The 21,029-nt window shown below is 38.3% G+C and overlaps 1 protein-coding gene across 1 annotated transcript in view; it reads right to left on the bottom strand.

Annotated features, from left to right (window-relative positions):
* The window catches only part of SPEF2 (sperm flagellar 2), a 185,313-nt gene that overhangs the window by 71,040 nt on the left and 93,244 nt on the right, over window positions 1-21,029 (bottom strand). The window contains exons 21-24 of the mRNA XM_040495242.1: window positions 16,565-16,713; window positions 11,709-11,836; window positions 11,487-11,625; window positions 3,630-3,767 (exon numbers count right to left, since the gene is read on the bottom strand). Coding sequence (XP_040351176.1) covers window positions 3,630-3,767; window positions 11,487-11,625; window positions 11,709-11,836; window positions 16,565-16,713 — 554 coding nt within the window. The remainder of the gene's footprint in view (window positions 1-3,629; window positions 3,768-11,486; window positions 11,626-11,708; window positions 11,837-16,564; window positions 16,714-21,029) is intronic.

Here is a 21,029-nt window from a genome sequence, read left to right as displayed (position 1 = left end):
TTGCAGTAATGAGGAAATGCATGTATAGTGAGTGCCAAACACACAAATGTAGACCATGAGTTTTTCAGCCCATTCTCCCATTAGGTCTCAGAACAGTTGGCATGTTCACACTGCTCTTTGGTAGTATAAACATGACATCCAGACTTTGCTTTGATTAGTAGGGCTACTTAAACCAGTACCTGAGGGCCTAAAGATTGAAGCTCTTCTGCAGAAGTATTCCATGATACATAGTTAATTATAGAAAGCATCTTTTCCAAAAAGAACAAAACTGACCTAGTGTTCAAAGCCCTTAGCTGAACCTAACCCAAGGATACTCATGAATATTTGTCAAGCAATTAATGTTGCCATTTATTTCTTAAAACATTAAGACATAGTCTTGTACTGACTGCCACATTCACAGTTTAGAATAAATAAAGGCTTTCACACTGTAGTCTACAACAGAAGACAAAACCAGTTTCAATAGATTTGTTTTTGATACAAAAAAGGGTAAGCCAAAGTGCTCCTGAAAGGTGTCTTGCACATTATTAAACTTTTCCAGGCAAATGACTGAAACAGGAAGATGTTCACTTGGTTAAACTGAGTCTATATTATAAAACAAAATTGCCATTCATATATTGTTTTAAATTATCGAGCATGTTTTAAATATTTGGATTTTAAATATAAACGTATATTGAACTTTTCGAACTAGTATTTTGAAATTATTAAGAAAACTAAATATTTTTCTTTTCTTGCATAGCAACCAAATTAAGTTTTAAAATATTCAGGGGCGCCTGGGTGGCGCAGTTGGTTAAGCGTCCGACTTCAGCCAGGTCACGATCTCGTGGTCCGTGAGTTCGAGCCCCGCGTCAGGCTCTGGGCTGATGGCTCAGAGCCTGGAGCCTGTTTCCGATTCTGTGTCTCCCTCTCTCTCTCTGCCCCTCCCCCGTTCATGCTCTGTCTCTCTCTGTCGCAAAAATAAATAAATGTTAAAAAAAAATATTCATATATGGACAAATCTCACAGTGTGACAATAAGTGTTTGCATTTGTCGTGCTGAGATACAGAATCCTAGTTTTGAAGAGAATGTTAGAAAATCATCTAGCACAGCATTTTCTAAAATTTATTGTGTAGAAAACTTGTCCTGTAGGCTGTTAATGAGTACCCTGCTGGAGACAAAAACAAACAAAAACTTTACAATGTCGAATAGTTTCAGAAATGCTGGGTTGACTTATCAAAAAGTTTCTTTATGGCAGGCCATCATGGTGTCCTAATATGTCAATATACTTGTCCATCTCCCAGGGGAGAGGGAAGTGTAGAGTATTTTGCACTTCCCAATCTCATTTCATTGCTGAGTCCTTTTTCTGTGAACCATTATGTAAGACTAGTGTTCCATGGAACCCACTTTGGGAAATGCTCATCTAGCTGTTTGTTACTCAGTACTGCAGGCCCTTGAAGACTTCACAAGGATTCTTTCCCCTAGCCCTCCATAAACATGTGCAAACTTCTGCTTATGGGTTTCCTTGTCCAGCAGCTCAGTTGCTTCCAAAGTCGGTTATTTGACAGACAGTTCTAATTGTTAGGTTCTTTCTTCATTTATCAAACTGACATCCACTTCCTGAGAATTCCATCTTTGGTTTTTATAAGAATCCTCTTGATCCAGTGCAGAATGAGTTTCCTTGCTATTCCATGTGGCAGGCCTTCAACTATCTGAGCAGTGTTGATGATACAACGGTGATTAGGAGCACTGGTTTGGGAGTTAGGCTTCCTCAGTCCCAATCCCTGCTCTCTCACTTACTGATTGTGTGCCATCGGGCAAATCATTCCACTTATGTCTGCCTCAGTTTCCTCACCTGTCAAATGAGGATTATAACAGAAGCTACAGCATAGGGTTGTTGGGAAGGTTTCACGTAATCTATGTGAAAGTCCATAGAGCAGTGCTTGGCATGTATGGAGGAAAGAGTAAGGAATTAATAAATAGCAGCTTTTATTTAGTGTCCTTTCCTTTATCTTCTTTCCTCCTAGTTCGCTTTAGAAGTGGATTCAGCTTCTCAGAACGAGATCCTTAAATCTAGGTATTGCTGAGAGGTAAGTCATGCCATTCCCACAAGAGGCAGTACTGCTGGGACTAATGAGAAATGATTCACAAAGATTCTCTATTCGCTTTGCCACTGGATTTCAGTTATTTCCGCCACAAGCTTCTGATGCACCGTTCTAACAGCCAGTCTGTGCTTGCCTAAACTGGTGCTTAAGGAATGCTACCTGAGGTGGCATAGGCTGCCTGGGTGGATCAGGCTGCTTAGGTGGCTCATTGTAATCCTTTATACAACCCATGCCTGGATCCCAGAGCTTATAGTCAGTGAGGCTGCTCCTGCACCTCAGGTTTCTGCTGACTTTTCAGGCCTCCTGTGGTCCAAGCTGCCCATGCATCATGGGCTTGTCCCTCTGAAGGTTGGAAGTATCAGCATTCACAGTCATTAGTTGAATGAGCATGTATTAAACACCTACTGTGTGCTAGCTCAGACTGTCAGCTAAATATTCTCCTCTCCTATAATATCTTCTCATGTTAAGTCAGTCAGTTGAAGACTAAAAATGTATCCTTTTCCATTCTCTACCGTCACTGCTATTCTCTTAGGAAACAGTACTTAGGTAGACACAACTTGACCAAGACAACCTTCCTATGCCCCTCAGCTTGGCTAGACTGTACAGTCTTCTTCCTAAGTCTTGACTCCTGACATCCCTTTTCTTATTTACTCTAGAAAACTTATTGTAAATCTTTGCTCTGTCCATTTGAGGTATAAATCTTTTCAAAAGCTTCTTGCCAGTTTTAGAACTTAAAACTGTCTTTACTAAGTATCTGGGCACCATCCCTTTGAAATGTTAGGCATCAAGGAAGATAGCGCCTCTCTCTGCCAGTTCGTCTGGGAGTGGAGGAGCCTTGTTCCCAGTGGTAAAAGTACCTTCTGTAGCGAAGGTAGGAGAAAGCTTACTTTTCCTTTAGGCAAGGCCAATCAGCAAGTAGAGATGGGTTCTGTACTAAGGACTACACTCCAGCTCTCCAACTCTCTCTAGCTCTTCCTCTTGGCAATGCTGGGTATCCAGACTTGGTGTGTGCTCTCTCCTATTGTTGACAATAGTCTTGGAAAAAGAGCAAAGCCTAACTTCTTGTCTGGTGCAATATTTTTATTTAACAGGCTGCAAATATAAGTTAATGAGGTTGTTCTGGTGAATGGAATTTTTTTTTTTTTTTCAATCCTGACATAAAACTTTTTTCTGGAATCGAATGCTTGCTGACGTTGACTTAGCCCATGCTCTCTGGCAGGGCTGCTTTCCTGGGCTTCTGCTGGCCACTCTGGGTGTCCCAGAGGCTGACAAGGTAACAACCAGTATAGACACTACCTCTCCTGCCACTCTCCACTGTTCTAAGCTGGTCAGTGGTTGCTTTGGATGCTCCCAGTTCTGGTGCTTGTTTGGCCCAGGGCCCAAATGATTTATTTCAGCTAACTTCTTCGGCAAGCTGGAGCTCAGGCCAGGCAGAGTGCTGTGAGTAAAGTGAGCCTGAATGGGCCCCTCATGCTTCCAAAGGAACTGTAAAGGAAGGGACAGGACATAGCTGGGGAGGTGAGAGTCTGTGTCGTTGACAGCCGCTCTTACCTGCATCAGTGAGAAGAAATGGTTCATCGTGATTCCGATGGTCTCCTGCAACCAGCTCTCCTTAATGATATCCTGACGCTCCTGATCTGCCTCTTCCTTCCGGGCATCACAGATGTCCCACAGGCGGTCTCGTAAATCCTGAGCAGAAAGAGACATCGCTGTTATGGTTTAGGATCAAGGCTCAAATCACCTCAGTGTAATAAAACTGGAATCCTTTGCCTGTCTTAAAAATATCTCAAAAGAAGATTGGACCTAATGCGTTCATGTATTTTATTTCTTCATTCAACAACTTTTTATTTTGCTTCTACCCTATGCCAGGCCTTTCCTTTGTAAGACCAGCTCACCAAATCATATGCCCACATCTAGCACAAACCCACTACAATTCACTTTAGTCACGGGTGGCTATGTGTTATGTAGTATTCTAATCCTTTCACAGGAAATTTTCTTAGTTGAAAAAGTCCTTTCAGGGAATTTGGGGGGAAATGACGAATTGTCGGTGGAAGAAATATGCAGCCATATTTAATCCAAGGGCACGGGCTCATTCGTTAATCATGAGTGTGGCATGTCATTCACCAAGAACTGCTGTCTGAGCTTAATAGGATTGTTCAAATCTAAGCTTTTCACTAAAGAGCTAGCAGTAAAATAAATAAATAACTAAATAACTAAATAAATAAATAAAAATAAAAAAAATCTTTGCAAGATCCCAGGTCTGCCATTGATGTAAAAAAAACTAACACTATTTACTATGCACTGAGGTCTTTCTACGTGTGTTAGAGTGTCAGAATATGTCACTGTACTTATACCAACTCATTTAATGCCTCGCAACAATCTGAGGTACTATTATTGTCTTCATTTTGCAGATGAGTCACAGAGAGGTTATTTTCCTAATGTCACACAGTGAGTAAGTGGTAGATCCAAGACATGAGCCTGTGGTGCTGGGTAATACACACCTGTATTTCAGGTCTCAGTTACTTTGTCTGAAACTTACTTTTTGGATGTGCAATATAGAATAAATTAGTTTATGTATATAAAGCACTTAGCATAGTATTTAGCATACAATAATTCCTCAGTTAATAAAAACTAATATAATCTTATAAGAATATAATATTCATAGCAATAAAATCTGTTTAATAAAATATACCATTAATGAAATATGTACAGTCAATTAAAATGCGACAGTTTTCATACTAATAATTTATTGAACATTAGTCTGTGTTGGGCGTTGTGTTAAGTGCTTCACATTGATTACTCTGCTAATACCAACAATAACCAGGAAGTAAATTCTGGTGAGTAAATGAATGCCCAGAGAGGTTAAGTCACTTGGCTCTGGCTTCAATGTGGTAGAGTCAGGAATCTTAATGCAATCGGTTTGATTCCAGTGCCCCCAGTAGGTTTTATTTCTGTGATACTATGTCACTGAAACAATTAACATATTGGTTTGTTACCTCCAGGGAACTGCATATAAAATGAAAATATCACAGCCATTTTTGAAGCCATATTCTAAGTATTAGAACAATGCACCATTATCTTAGAGCTGATCTTGGTATCTCCATGGTCTTTCCACAGATACTCTGTCAGACATTCAGTGAGTACAGGCTTGTGTCTACCAAGCATTTGTACATTTATGAGAGCTAGAAGAGTTCCCTTTTTCTCCTGCCTCACTGTGAAGACTTGGCAAGTACTAGCGTCTGTGTGGCTCAGATTTCTGACGGCAGAGTGAGGACAATGCAATAGGAGAACCTCTCCAATAACTTCTCAGAACTGGAATGAAACAAGCCAAGAACAAAGACATTTACCAAGCATAGAGATGGTCTGGGCTACCCAGAGGCATGGCTGGTTTTCACGTTTTGTTTGGAAAGAATTAGGGAATTATTAAATATCCCTTAATAATCATAGGTGTGTTGTATTTAAGAAAAACTCATGGCTATTAATTGTGAAGGTTATGCAGACAAAAATCATTAAAAATGAACACTTTTACAAAATTGTTACGAATTTGACTCTGATACGCCTTGGCGATGGCCAACTTTTGTTGAATTTAATGGGAGTTCTTTGTACTTCTTGCATTTTGATGTCTGTGTCCTTCCTCAGATTAGGTAAGTTTTCAGCTATAATTTGCTCAAATAAACCTTCTGCCCATTTGTCTCTCTTCATCTTCTGGGACTCTTATACAAGTGTTATTCTGTTTTAAGAAGTCACTGAGTTCCCTAAGTCTACCTTTCTTTTCAGCTTCATTATTTTCCATAATTTTATCCTCTGTATCACTAAGTTGTTCCTCTCTTTGTCCATCCTCAGTCTTGGCATCCATCCATTCACGTTTCCATCTCAGTTATAGCATTTTTAATTTGGGCCCAACTAGATTTTAACTCTTTTATCTCTGAAGAAAGGGATTCTCTAGCGTCTTCTATGCTTTTTTTTTTCAAGCCCAGATAGAATTCTTATAATTGTTTTAAATTCTAGTTCAGACACCTTACTTATATCTGTATTGATTAAATCTCTGGCTGTCATTTCTTCCTGTTCTTTCTTTTGGGGTGAATTCCTCTGTCTTGTCATTTCGGAGGAAAAAATAATAAAAACTAATAAATTACAAAAATAAAGGAAACCAGGTCCTTTGGTCGGTTTTGGTTATGTTTTAGTCTGCTTGTTAAGAGAAGCTGCCACGCTCTCTCCTTCGAATTATGCAGATTGTTCTCTTAATCCTCAGATTGATATCCTAGGTGTTCAGAATGATTTGATGTTGATCTGGCTGTGCTCGAGGGCTGAGACAACCCCAGGGTTCCCCTACTACTCTGCCATCCTAGCTCCTCCTCCTTTTACAAAAGTTTTAAAGGTTTTTGTTGGGTCAAAAGACCAAATTCAACTTATATGGTGCTTAGTAGAGTCTCACATAAAACAAAATGACACAAAAAGGTGCAAAGTCAAAACTTAGATGAGACAAATACAAATAAGAAATAAAACAAGGTTCACAGTATTGTTATCGGATACAGTAGAATTCAGTACAAAAGTAGTTGTTTGGGGGCAACGATGGTTATTTTACACTATAGAGAGTGTAGGAGACCATGAAGAGATAAGTTATCATGTTTCTTCACATCAAATATCACTATGTCAGAGAAACCCTTTAATGAACGGTTCATGGTCTGGGGAGTCTGGCAGCGTGGGTTCAGATTCCAGCTGTGAGGCTTACTATCTCTTTACCATATTTCTTCATCCATAAAATGTTACTATTACTCGTTCCCACCCCAGAGGGTTGTCCTGAGGGTGAAACAAGACAGTGCCAGCACATACACATGTTCAGTTTACTGATTACTGGCGCTACATTACAACCTATAGAGCAAAAGATATAGCAAGGAAAATGGATAGAAACGTAACCATGACAGGGGTTTTTAACCCACTTTCATTAGTTTTTGCAAGATTATGTAGGTACAAAAATGTTTAAAAAAAAAGAATACAGTAATTGTTTCAATCAGAATACTTATGATGCTTTAAAAAAATGAAAGTAATATAAGGGCCCATCCTAAACCTGACTTAGGACATAGGGTCTGAAGCAAAGGCGGGATTATTTTTTTAAACTTTACAAGTTTCTCTACAATATACTACTGCTAAGAATCCACTGCTAAAAAGCATTCTAATGACATTAACAATGTTAACTGGGCCAAAACTTTGAGTCTTCTAAATAGAGACTATATGTTGTTTTCTAGTGCCCATGAAATATAAACAGAAATTTTTCACATTTCAGACAACTGAAAAATTATGATAAATTTGAAATATTTTTAAAATTAATTAAAATCAAAATTCTATAAAATTAATTAAAATCAAAATTCTAAATACCTAAGTCTCTGATCACAATGCAACAGAATTGAAGCAGGGGACAAAGTTTAAAGTAATAACAACATTTGTCACCTGGAAATGAAACAAAGCATTTTTAAGAATAATTATGTGGCCAATGAAAATATCAATACTGCAATTAGACACTATTTGGTAATTAATTATATTTGAAAATACGTAGTTAAAAACTGTGGGGTCTATCCAAAGCCCTACTAAAGGGAAAGTTTTTTTTTCCTTCCTTGACTATTTTTATCAAAATCTTCTCTACTTTATCGCTTGAATTGATATTTTAAATTTAATATTTAAAAAAAAATAACTTTTATTTATTTTTGAGACAGAGAGAGACAGAGCATGAACTGGGGAGGAGCAGAGAGAGAGGGAGACAGAATCTGAAACAGGCTCCAGGCTCTGAGTTGTCAGCACAGAGCCCAACGCAGGGCTCGAACTCACGGACCATGAGATCATGACCTGAGCCGTCGGACGCTCAACCGACCGAACCACCCAGGTGCCCCAAGTTTAATATTTTTAAACCTCCTATATTGTCAATTTCAGGTTTATTCTTATTAATTCCTTTCTTTTTCTCAGGTTTACTTTCTAGCTTATTTTTGAAGTTATATTCATTTCTATTCTTTCATGTCTAATAGTAAGTCAAGAAAAAAAAAGGGGGGGCATATCCACCATACAAAACCAAATAGATAGATAACCACATACTTAGAAATCCACATATACATAAATGTATCATATACAACTGTGTGTGATATATTTGAGAGTCTTATCAGACCAATTGATTAACTTTTTGAAAAAGATAAAATGAGATCCGTATTCAAATAATATATAATTTAAATATTTAAAAGTAAAACATAAAACTGTAAAAGTATTAAGAGTGGAACATTTGTATATAATTTTGGAGTGGAGAAGTATTTAATTTACCACAAGGAGAAGCTACAATGAAACATTTTCCATATTTATCCATATAAACATTAAAAGCTTTCTGCATATTAAAACTCACTTCAAATAATATAAGGCAAACATGAACCTGGGAATATATTTGTAACATATGACCAACAGATGGTTTATCTCCTTAATATAAAAAAAGGTTTTAGAGAACAATAAGAAAAAGAGCACACCCCAACAGAAAAATGGGCAGAAATCATAAATAGGCTTCAGCAGGAAGGAAAAATAAATGACCATTAAACTCAGGAAAAAATGGTCAACTTCAACTGTAAAAACTGAAATGCAAATTACAGAAGATATCCATAGTTTTAATATCCATTAAGTTGGCAAAGATTAACAAAAATGATAAAACCTAATATTTGATGGCATCCTCATATTCGGTAGCTTGGAGTGAAATTTGCAAGTTTTTAATGTGTCAATTTTTTATAATTTGCAATTTAAAAAATTTTCAGATTTTATTTATTTTATTTTTTTTTAATTTTTTTTTCAACGTTTTTTATTTATTTTTGGGACAGAGAGAGGCAGAGCATGAACAGGGGAGGGGCAGAGAGAGAGGGAGACACAGAATCGGAAACAGGCTCCAGGCTCCGAGCCACCAGCCCAGAGCCTGATGCGGGGCTCGAACTCACGGACCGCGAGATCGTGACCTGGCTGAAGTCGGACGCTTAACCGACTGCGCCACCCAGGCGCCCCAAAAATTTCAGATTTTAAATGTGTTTTAAAAGTAAGCAAAATTTTAGATTCAGCAATTTCACTTTTTTAGAAAATTTCCCAAGGAAATAATTGAGGATGTGGTAAATATTTTGCTGGATGAAATTTTACTGTATAATTTTCTATAATAAAAAGTTAATGTTAAACAAATACTTGTTAATGAAATGGTTAAATTATGATATAGTTCATTAATGAAATATCTCTTAGATGTAAGAATGATGAGGTAGATAAATTTTTTTTTTTTTTTATTTTTTAAAAAAAATTTTTTTTTCAACGTTTATTTATTTTTGGGACAGAGAGAGACAGAGCATGAACGGGCGAGGGGCAGAGAGAGAGGGAGACACAGAATCAGAAACAGGCTCCGGGCTCTGAGCCATCAGCCCAGAGCCCGACGCGGGGCTCGAACTCACGGACCGCGAGATCGTGACCTGGCTGAAGTCGGACGCTTAACCGACTGCGCCACCCAGGCGCCCCTAGATAAATTTTTATTGAGAAAGAAAATGTGTTCTATTGTTGGATAAGAATGCTACAAAGCAATATGTCCATTGCAGTCACTTTTTTTGCAAAGACAATTGTACCAAGGTAGTAACAATGGTTAACTACTGGCAATGGGATTATGGATTTGTCATTTTAAAATTTGCTTCTTTTTAATATCTAAAGTATCTACAATAAGCATATGGTACTTCTGGAACTAGAAAAAAAATCCATCCCACTTAAGGTATTGAAAATTTAAAAGCCGCCTCATTCTACCAACAATCAATTGGCTGATATGGAAAAGAAGTACACAGGAGGGCTGGCATTAGGATTAGGTAGGAAATAGAAAAAACAGATATGTTTTAGGATTTATATACCTACTAATTATTGCTTAAGGAATGTCTAAGAAAAGGTAAAATACTTCAGTTTTACTAGGACATTTGTTAATTCAGTACCTTTTGGGTTAAACTCTCCAGCACCCTGGTCATCCAAATCACTATAATGCCTTCATTTAATTTCAATCGATAGCTTCCCAATTGGTTTCCCACTTAGTCTCCCTGCTGCTTTTACTCCACTAAAGACCCTTTTAAAATCCAGAAGCCAAGGCTTCAGTTCTCATTCAGATAAATATCAGTATCCTAATAATGACCTCCAAGGCCTTAGGTGATCTGGTCCCTTATGATCTCTCTCACCTCATCACCACCCATTCTGGCCTGCTCACTCTGTTCTTCCAGCCACATCAGTCTCCTTACTGTTCTTCAAACACACCACACACCCTCCCCCTTCAGTGCCTTTGACTTTACTTTCCTCTCTGCCTAATACACTCTTTCCCCAAATATCTACATGGCTCACTCAATCACTCCTGTCCTGAGTTTGTCAAATGTCACCTTCCCAGTGGGCCTTTCCACAACTACCATAGACAAAATAGTACATCAGCAATCCTTTCCTTGCCCTGCTTTTTTATTCTTCACAAAGCTCTGTCAATGACATATTCACTGTATATTCTATATACTCACTTGTTTATTGCTTATTCTCTGTCTTTGGCTACCAGAACATAAATATCATGAGGTCATAGATTTTTTGTTCACCGTTGTGTCCCCAGACCCTTGAACTGTGCTGGGATCATGACAGATGTTCAAAAAATATAGAGAAGATGAATGGCTTGTGGGGTAGATATTGGCACTTTTTTTGTTGTACAAGTAAATATTAAGATTATAATCAGATCTGACTACTAGCAACCTGTACTTAAGGTAGTGGCAAGGGAAAGAATTCCTCTGACAGGATAAGGGTCTCTGTAAATTTATACAGGAAAGACAAAAGGTAAGATATTGACATCAAGCTTCCTGAACCTCAGAAGTCCTTTTCTAAACCATTAGGGTAATATATTCCATGTATGAACTTATGAAAATCAGCCTATCAAGTGCCAGGTACTGGGCTTGATGGAGATACAACAATGTATAAGATTTGGCACTCTCCCTCAAAGGATCTATTCAATATTGGCAGCCCTTTAGGTTTTCCATGAAGTTCCCTCATTCCGCTTCTTTCTGACATCATCCAGCCTATGACTGCAATCAAGGTAGGCATGTGCTTAATAACAGGCATCAATATAGTTACAACGCCCAACAAAGGGGTTAGGAGTCTACAAAACAGATGCCAAGAATGCTCTGGCTCTGCTGAACTTGGCTCCTCTTTCTGGAAGTGTTGGCCACAATATTCTTATTCTGAATTCAAGTCCAGAAGAGCCATTGCCCACGAAAGTTTCCAGGTTAAGTGTTCAAATCACTTCTCACCTCATCCTCATACCTAACGAAAGTAAGAAGGGAATGGGCTAGAGTTCTGCAGCACAATAGTTGAGCGTGTAGAGACCCCGGTGCAATAAGTCACAGATTTCCTTACATTTACTCTTTGGTGTAGTTCGGCCTTTGTTTCCTCATCATCCCACAGGTCATCAGGAAGACAGTTGTAATCAGCCTGCCACTGAGATACAAAGTTTTGCTTGTGATCTGGACGCTTTAGAAACTGCTGGAAATTTGTTCTGTAAGGCATTAAGAGAATGAGATGGATCTTACACGACATGCCTCCAGACTATAAAATTCTAACTTTGGAAACTTTACTTACCTAACCTCATACAAGTAAGTAAGCACAACATGCTGCCCTTCTCTCAGATGCCTGAGAACTGTTTTGATGGAGTCTATATAGGAATTTTCTATTAGTTTCCAGTAAGGTACTAGAAATGAAGGCATTTCCTGTTAAATGATAAAGCATAAAAATAATCATTTCAAAGTGAAAATACTTCTGAATAATTGAGCCAAAAGAGAGCAATACTGAGCAAAAGGACCAAGATGCGGCTGCAATTATCTAAAGCATTCTCTGTGAAACCTCTTGCTGCTCCTCTCCTCCCCTCCCCCAGTTAATTCCTATTCCAAATACATTCTTTGTGTCTCCGTTCAGACATAATGTCTTCCAGAAATCCTTCCGTGATCCAAAAGGTCTAGAAGGTCATCTTCTGAAGTTCTGGAGTTCTATTTTAGCACCTTGTACTTCTCCCCTCATAGTAGTGATGACATTAATGGCAACTGCTTATTCATGTGTCCATATTCACCTCTAGAACATCAGTCTCATAAAGCCAAGAACAATGGTTATTTTATCCACCTCTCTATAGTTTTTCCTATTAGTACCACAGTGTCTGGAACACAGAAAGTGCTTGAGAAATATTTACTGTATGAATAAATAGATACCATATTTTGCCTACGTTGGAAAACTGCCTATCGTGGAGAATATCTATCTAGTGTTTGTGTCAGGGCAATGAGTCATTTCTCTGAATTCACCCAAGTGGTATTATCTTTGCTGTGTGCACCATGAAAAATTAGAAAGTTTCTTTATGTTATCTTTAATGAAACAAGTAAACAGTCAAAACCAAGAAATAATCAAAATGAAATAAAATTGAAGACATAATATATTCAATATAAATTCTGTGTACTAATTATTCATTTATTGGCTGTGCATTTATTTAATCAGGGAATTACACATGAGGACCTGAGAGATCATTTGGCTAATCTTTCCAACTGAGAAATGCCAAATACTAGATGTAAAGTATCCAATCTCTCTGTGGACCTCACTGATACATGAAGCAGGACATTTCAGGGCAAGCCTTTCAGTGTCACACACCTCATGTTACTGGAAAATTCTCCCTGTGTTGATCAGAAACTTGCCTTCTTGTAGTTTCCACTTACCAGCGCTACCTGTGCCCTTTAGAGAAGGGCAGACTAAATTCACACAGTCTTCCCTGTGACAGGCTGTCAGATATTTGAGGACATTAGTGAGGGTAGGTAGTATGGGATTCAAGATGAAACTTGATTGTTTTTGTAGTCCCAGCCTCTAGTATGGCATTTTCTCATAACAGGCCCTCAATAAATTTTACTATGGATGTAATCAGACTTAACCTGAACTCAGTTTTATCGTTAAATTTTTAGGAGACTGGATGTTTCCATCTGGTTTTAAAAGTCTATGATTCAATGTCCAGTAACATTTGAAGTATTCATTTATCTAACTTAAACATTTACAGTTCCTTTAATGTTCCTCTGACATTATTTTAACATCTTTTTCTTTCCTGGTTCTCCCCTCTGGTTTCTATTCTTTCGTGATCTCTCTCTCAAAGGATGAGGTATCCAGAATGGTAATAAAGAACATTTTAAATAAGCCTACTACTAAAGAAGACTAAGTCTTCTTTTCCCTCCTAGTTGACTTTAATATATTAATTCACACTCTGTGCATGGAGAGTTACCTAACTGAAGTATCACCCTGCTCACAGATTATCATTTATTCATAAGAACTTTATGAGATATTGTCAAATACTATTTTGAACTCAAGATATACTGTGTTAATGGTCTTTCCCTGATCCATCTATGCAACCTTGCTCTCAAGGAAAAGGAATGGACCAGTTCATCAGGACTTAGCCTTAGTGAAACTGTGTGGGCTCTGGGTTTAGTTATTTTTCAAAGAGAGATAGAGACAGAGTGCGAGCAAGAGAGGGGCAGAGAGAGGGAGACACAGAATCTGAAGCAGGCTCCAGGCTCCAAACTGTCAGCACAGAGCCCGACGCGGGGCTCAAACTCACAAAACCGTGAGATCATGACCTGAGCTGAAACCAAGAGTTGGACACTTAATTAACTTAGCCACCCTGGTGCCCCTGGGTGATCATTTTTGTAGTTTATACATGCTCAGAAGTCATGCTTTTAATAATTTTCTCTCAAATTTGGTCAGGGCTTACTGTATAGAGTATTTGTCTACGTGTTACTAAATCTCATCAGCCCTTTATTAAATATTTAGGTATTTGCCTACATCTGGTCTTCTGGAATCTCCCATATCCTCTGTGATTTCTATGGGTTATTGATAATATCATGTCTGTAGGTTCCTCCAGTCTCTGGGATATAATTTTCCTGGGTCTGGGGACTTGAACTTCTATGATGTGCCTAGATATTCAAATCTGTACTTTCCGATTAAATAGTCTTCTTTTCATTGGATAAGACTGAGCATAATAGGAAATCAGTAGCCAAAGCAAATATGCACCAAAGCTTCCGGAGCTAAAGTGCAAAAGCCCGTCACTCTGATTGCCTTCTTGGTTCTCTCTGCACCTCCCCTGTGGCCGACAAAGGGAGAAGGACCCAGGCTGTCCTGAAACTTGGCTGCTGCCTCCACCTGGGAGAGCCAGATATGAAAGCAGTCTCTCTCAGTCTCTCAACCTCTCTGTCTCTCTCTCTCTCTGTCTCTCTCTCTCTCTCAATATACCTTCCCCCCTCCCTTTTCTCCTTCTCCCCCTTCTTCTCTCTCTGTCCACATGCCTACTGAGGTAGGTAGATATGGAGTCCTTGGAAGGCCTAAAACCAGGTTTACCAGATAAAATATAGGAGGCCCAGCTAAGTATATTGATAATCTGAAATTCAAATTTAACTAGGCATCTGTCTTTCTTCTTGTTTGGCAGGTAAGCTCTGCAGCCCATGTGTGAGAAGTTTAGGATGGGAAAAGGACTAAAGTGGATCATGTGGCGGCTTTGTTTCTAGGCTCTAGACTACTTCTAGCTGTAGCAGAATGTGTTCTCCTCACGGCTTCGCTTAGGTTACCAGAGCTAGAGTTCTGTGCTGCATATCTTCCATCGTCCCTCCAGACCAACCTCCTGTCCTTCATTCTTCATGCTGCTCGGCGCCCTGGAAGGCTAACTTATGTGAACTATTTCGGGAAACAACCTCGTCCTCCATGTCCTGGGAAAGATACGTGAGAGCAGAAAGAAACTGAGGTCTGGTTACATATTTGCCTGCTCCTCTCTGCTGCGTCGCTGTGGGTGGCTGCATCCCTCTGCTGAAGGCCACAGCCCTCTCCATGCAGAGGTCCTCTTGAGGTCCAAGCATTTGCTCCCTTTCCTCACATTCTCAGAGCTACAGACCATATGACTCCCGGCTACCCTTTACTTGGGAGTAATAATCGAATCCTTGTATGTTCCCTTATTTTTGACCTTTTATTTAACTCTCCTTATATTACCAATATAATTCTGCTTTCTGCCAGAACCCTGACTGCTAGAAGATTCTACATGGAAGCCAGTACCATATCTCAATGTTAATGTTTATTTTTTTTTTTTAATTTCTATCCTCTATTTCCTTCTTATCCTCTATTAATTTATCCCTCTCATGAGCTTCAAGGTTTGGAGTTAAGAATTAGATTTCAATATTTTTGTCTCTTACTCCCAAGCCCTCCCAAATAAGATCATTTTAATTTTATCTCCTTCCCAACAACCTCTTCATTTTTAAGCAGGCTTCACATCTAGCATGGAGCTCAATACGGGGCTTGAACTCTCGACCCTGAGAGCAAGAGCTGGATGCTTATTTCACTGAGCAAGCCGGGTGTCCCTCCCAACAACCACTTCTATACCCTCGTTCTATGACGAGTTTTTAAATATATTTATTTCAAAAAGTAGCTTCTGTTTGGCTGAGTGATATTATATACATCCATAATTATATCATTTAATGTTATCATCTTTAAATAGTTTCTGTTCTAACTTCCTTATCAATGCTAATTAATTAATTCAGTAGAACTCTATCAAGAATCTACACTGTGTGTGATTCTGTATTGAATACAATTTTCCACCCTCTCTCAAAGAGTTTATAATATGATCTGGAAGATAAGACATTTCCCTAGGAAAGATCAATAATAACATCAACACCACAACCACTGAAATCCACGATTGTGTCTCAGATTCCTGCATAGATGGTCCACACTCAGAATACCCTGAAGATTGCAATGTAAAAAACAGGGGCTTCATCTTTTACAAAGCTCTTTGTCTTTGAAGAAGTGTTAAAGACCATTCTTGGTGATTTTCTTGATATGATTCATCTATCGAAGCAACCAGATTTGCCTAGGCGGAGACTGGGTTTTGCGGTTGTCAGAGAACAAAGAACTGAATGGAGTTTCCAGGGCTCACTGGGGGTATCTCCTGGCCTCATATGGGTGTACCTGTTTAAAGTTCTCAGTCCAGATAGCTATCTGTTCTTTCATTAGTTTAGTCAGCTTCCAAAAATTTCTCTTTCTAAAAAGTCAGAGGTTAAACTTCATTTGAAAGCATTATAATGTCTGCATGAGAACATGGATGGAGGGCTGTAATTTGCTGGATATGTGTTCTGAGAAAGTCATTCTTCCAGGAAACAGCATCTCTGCTTGTCCCTGGGGAGAAAATTGGTCCTTACAGAACCCATTTGTTCTGCTTTCAGCACTCAATAGCAGTTCAAAGTATGATTCAGAAACTCAAAAAAGTAGAGGATACAGTGTAATTCAATGAGTAGTCTCAAAAATTCACATCTGCTTTTTGATGGGTATATTTATCACCAGCTGTGAAAGGCCTTCTAGATGGTGCAAGTAATGGTGTAAATCTTACTGTAAATAATAGAAAGACTAGCTTCTACTAGCTTGAATCTAAACTGCCATACCTCAGGAATTGGCTCATTCACATAGACCCATTCTTCTGATCCTGGCTTAGGTGGTGGTGGCACTATGGGAGTAGGTGACACCTCTGCAGAATCAGCAGGTGACTTCTTTACCGATGCTTTCCCTCCTGGTGATTTTCCTTTAGGAGAACCTTAAACGTGCATATTATATCATTTCACTACAATTGTATGAACAGAACCAGATTCTGGTAGATGAATAAATCTAGCATTACTGTGGACTTCATGCAATTCATTAAGCAATTTTGGGGAGACTTACCAAATCAAAAATCAAAACCCCAATTCTCTACAGCCTCCAAATTAACCAATAATACCACTAACAGGTTTTTTTTAGTTTATTTATTTTGAGAATGAGCAAGAGAGAGAGAAAGAGAGAGAGAAAGAAAGAGAAAAAGAGCGTGCATGCACAAGCAGGGGAGGGGCAGAGAGAGAGGGACATAGAGAATCCCATGCAGGCTCCACACTGTCGGCACAGAGCCCAAAGTGGAGCTCAATCCCATGGACCGTGAGAACATGACCTGAGCCAAAATGAAGAGTCAGATGCTTAACCAACTGAGCTACCCAGCCACCTCCAGTAACAGTTTGTTTAAGCTCCTAAATTTCTTTTGTCCAGTTGGCTATGAAAAGCAACTTGACATTTTATTTTTATCTCTTTCCTTGGTTTCATAATGAACATATGGTTCTTACAAAGTATAGATTGTAAAATGCATTTCATTGACATTTGCAAGTAATGGCAAATTAAATTCTCCATCCAGAATGAGAAAGAAAGTAAGTCCAATATGAGTGATGCTCTTTATGTTTTTTTGAAGCTCAGGGGAGGAGCAGGGAGGCAGGAGGCTATGAAGAGTCAGTGGGAGTCAGTGAAGGATGTGGGGAAGGAGGTGGGGTATTACAGCTTCTGAATGTCTCCACATTCCCTGAATGAGACAGAGGGTTTCTGAGTGGGAAACTTTATTTCTTGCTATAGTCAGGGAGTATGGATGAAGGTACTTGCTGTGTCATCGCCTGGCTGAATTAAGGCATGAGAGAGAGAAGGGGAGAGAAAGGAAAGAGAAAGGAGGGATGAGGAGAAGGTGGAGGAGGAAAAAGAAGAGGAAAAAAATGAAGCCTAATGTTCAGTTCAGAATCCAGAAAGGGCATATGCTTCACTTCCCCCAAGAGCATCAAGAAGGGAATCTAGACCAGTTGAGTGGTGTGGCACTCTTACGGTCTGAAAGGTTCTGTGATTGATCAAAGCAGCTTAACTCAGAAGGCCTAATATTTCCTTGAAAGATCAAGGTTATTATGGTTTAGAAATTCAGTCAGTTTAAATTACACTTACCTTCAGAATAATTATTGAAATTTTAGATGCAGTTTATAGATGTCTATAGATTTGGGAACACTTTATTTCCCAAACTATATTTCCTTAATGGGTATTATTTAATGATAATGCCGTTTAGAAAAATAAATACATCTTAAACTTTAATTCTGGTTAAAAATATATTGATTACAAGTAGAAGGGAAATTGTCAATTATGTCTGATGGACAGTTTAGATGACTTCAGTTATATATATTTAAAAATAGTATCCAGGGGCGCCTGGGTGGCAGTCGGTTAAGCGTCCGACTTCAGCCAGGTCACGATCTCGCAGTCCGTGAGTTCGAGCCCCGCATCGGGCTCTGGGCTGATGGCTCAGAGCCTGGAGCCTGTTTCTGATTCTGTGTCTCCCTCTCTCTCTGCCCCTCCCCCATTCATGCTCTGTCTCTCTCTGTCCCAAAAATAAATAAACAAACAAACAAAAAAATAGTATCCATTAGGGGCACCTGGGTTACTCAGTCGGTTAAGCGTGAGACTCTTGATTTCAGCTCAGGTCATGATCTCACTGTTTGTGAGTTCAAGCGCCACATTGGGCTCTGAGCTGACAGTGTGGAGCCTGCTTGGGATTCTCTCTCTCTCCCTCTCTCTCTGCCCCTCCCCTGCTCACTGTCTCACTCAAAAGTAAATACAAAAACTTTATAAAAAATATTGTCCATTATTCCAGTCTGAAGTTGAATCTAGACATTTTTAAATTAGAAAAAAAAACAAACTAAGAAAATCTTTGTTCAGGCAATAACCAAAAATGTTTATAATTTGATATATATTTCAATATGATGATTTTTCATTATTTGACCTGAATTTCTTGTGAATTAAAAGTGCTAACAGTATAGCTACCTTCAGATGGATTTCTCTAAGAACTTTGCAATTGTAAATGTGAGACTGGAATGAGTTTCTTTTTTTCTTATTTTCTTAAATATCATGATCATTCAGTGAAAACTAAGAACCAGGAAGTATTTGGGGGCCATTTTGCTTTGATTCCATTTAACTTTTATCTATTTTTTAACAGTGAAAATTCTAAAGGGAAAAATAAAATGTGAATGAGTAAAAATGTATCGATGCCATAGAGAATAGAAATGGATGTCACTTTTGAACAAAATCTATTGGTATCTTAAATGTAACAGGGGGCATTTGTTTTTTAGTACCATTCACCCAATCATATGGAAACTTCAGTTTCTAATGAGAGACCTGCTTTCACTTGAAAGTTGGATCATTTAGTCCTCAGTGTAGCCATTCTATGTTGAAAGAGAAGTAGTTTGTATTTATGTTTCTTTTTCTAAATTGTAAACCAATTTAAATATTTTGGGGAATGGGGCATAGAAATAATACATTAGAAATAATTGAATGTCTCCGATATTTAATGACTATCAGAGAGCAATCAGCCTTGGGCTCCAGTTTAATGGTTCTCCAATTGTAGCGATCATCAGAAGTCCCCAGAGGGCTTATTAAAACACAAAATTGCTGGGCTCCTGCAGGAGTTATAGATTCAGCAGGTCTGGTTATGTATTTGTATTTTCAGTAAGTTCTCAGGTGATGTGGATGCTACTGGTCCCGGGACCACACTTCAAGTGCCACTGCCCCAGTGGATAGAGCTAGGTATTACAATTTCATTAGCCTTTTATCTTCTTCCCTCTGTTTTTCCATGTCCTTTCAGTTAAATGTGACTGAAGTTTCTAACACTGACATCACTTTTATTGCTAACTGGCCTGGTAGCACCTACAAATATAAGTCAAGTCAGAAGGCAAGCAGTGGATCAATGCCAATACCAATACATGGGAAGGCCAGTGGAGTTAAAGACAACACTATTCCCCAATGTTTGTTTCATAAAACTCTGGTTCCAATGCATACCCTTGTAAGAGAATTCTGCAGCCAAAATATTTTTGGATATTACATATTGTATCTCCAACTCCCTTAGAGATGCGTGTTGATGTATTTTTTTTAAGTCCTGCAATTAAAACCTTTTTAATTTGGCATAACTCAGCATTTTCTGAAATTGGTTGATTATGGAAAACTTTCTTCATTTAGCCCCTAATTAACAACTGTTAGGTAAGGTCATAGGGTTGAAAAAGCTGTTGTTCTATGTAGCTATAACGTGGGACAATGGCAGATGAGTTGAAGAGAGTAAGAAATACTTTGAGAACACCAAAATACACTTGTGAATGGCAATTTAGTGTCAAGATTCCGGGAGAAGAAGGGTAAAGATTGACCTGATATGCAGAGAAGAACAGAAATGAGTCAAAGATGTCAATAGCAGGAAATACAGATAAGTTTGAAGACAGAAGAAAGAGATAGCTTCTTACACCATAAGAGATTATTTCAATATAATGGTATCAAATGACCTGAGATAAACAGTCCTTAGTGTTCACCACCAATATTAATTTCAAATACTAAGAATTAAAATCGTATTTCCTTCTAATGAAGGAAATCCTCTTATACATCCTGAAAAACAGCATTTCTATGTAACAGAAAGACTTCTAAATCATGATTGCAAGTTCACCTATTTCAAATATTATTAAACACAATAGAAATTCAGTAAAATAAAAGCAAAAAATGTTTGAAAGTTCTTAGTTACTTAAATTGAACTAACTGCATGACTCCAGTGTATATATTTTACAGGTTGAACTTGTATTTGCTTATGGTTTGTTTGGAGTGTGTATGCTTTTAACTAAGGATGCTCTTAAAGTATGTACATTATTATGTTTAACTTGATTTGGTAACTAATGTGCATAGTATATTTAATTTATATTTTTGAAAATTCTATGATGATCCTTCATTTGTTTTTGTTGATCATAATGAGAAAGCAAGGAATAAATAATGTAAATGTGAAAATTACGTAAATGGGTAGCATAAATTATAGCCCTTATAGCCCTTAACATTTTAGCTAAAATTTACATCTCAGTGTTAACTGACCAGGTGGCTCCAGTTATATATCTTGTTACATAATTGGAAAAGGGTGAGATTCTCTTTGGTTATCTTGGTTATGTATTTTTATTTTTATTTTTTTTATTTATTTATTTTTTCAACGTTTATTTATTTTTGGGACAGAGAGAGACAGAGCATGAACGGGCGAGGGGCAGAGAGAGAGGGAGACACAGAATC

This window comes from Herpailurus yagouaroundi, unplaced genomic scaffold (assembly GCF_014898765.1).
Source record: "Herpailurus yagouaroundi ecotype Mexico unplaced genomic scaffold, PumYag 29, whole genome shotgun sequence".
Classification (NCBI taxonomy): domain Eukaryota; kingdom Metazoa; phylum Chordata; class Mammalia; order Carnivora; family Felidae; genus Herpailurus; species Herpailurus yagouaroundi.
Note: the sequence above shows the minus strand (reverse complement) of the source record. Positions and strands in the feature narration are given on the sequence as shown.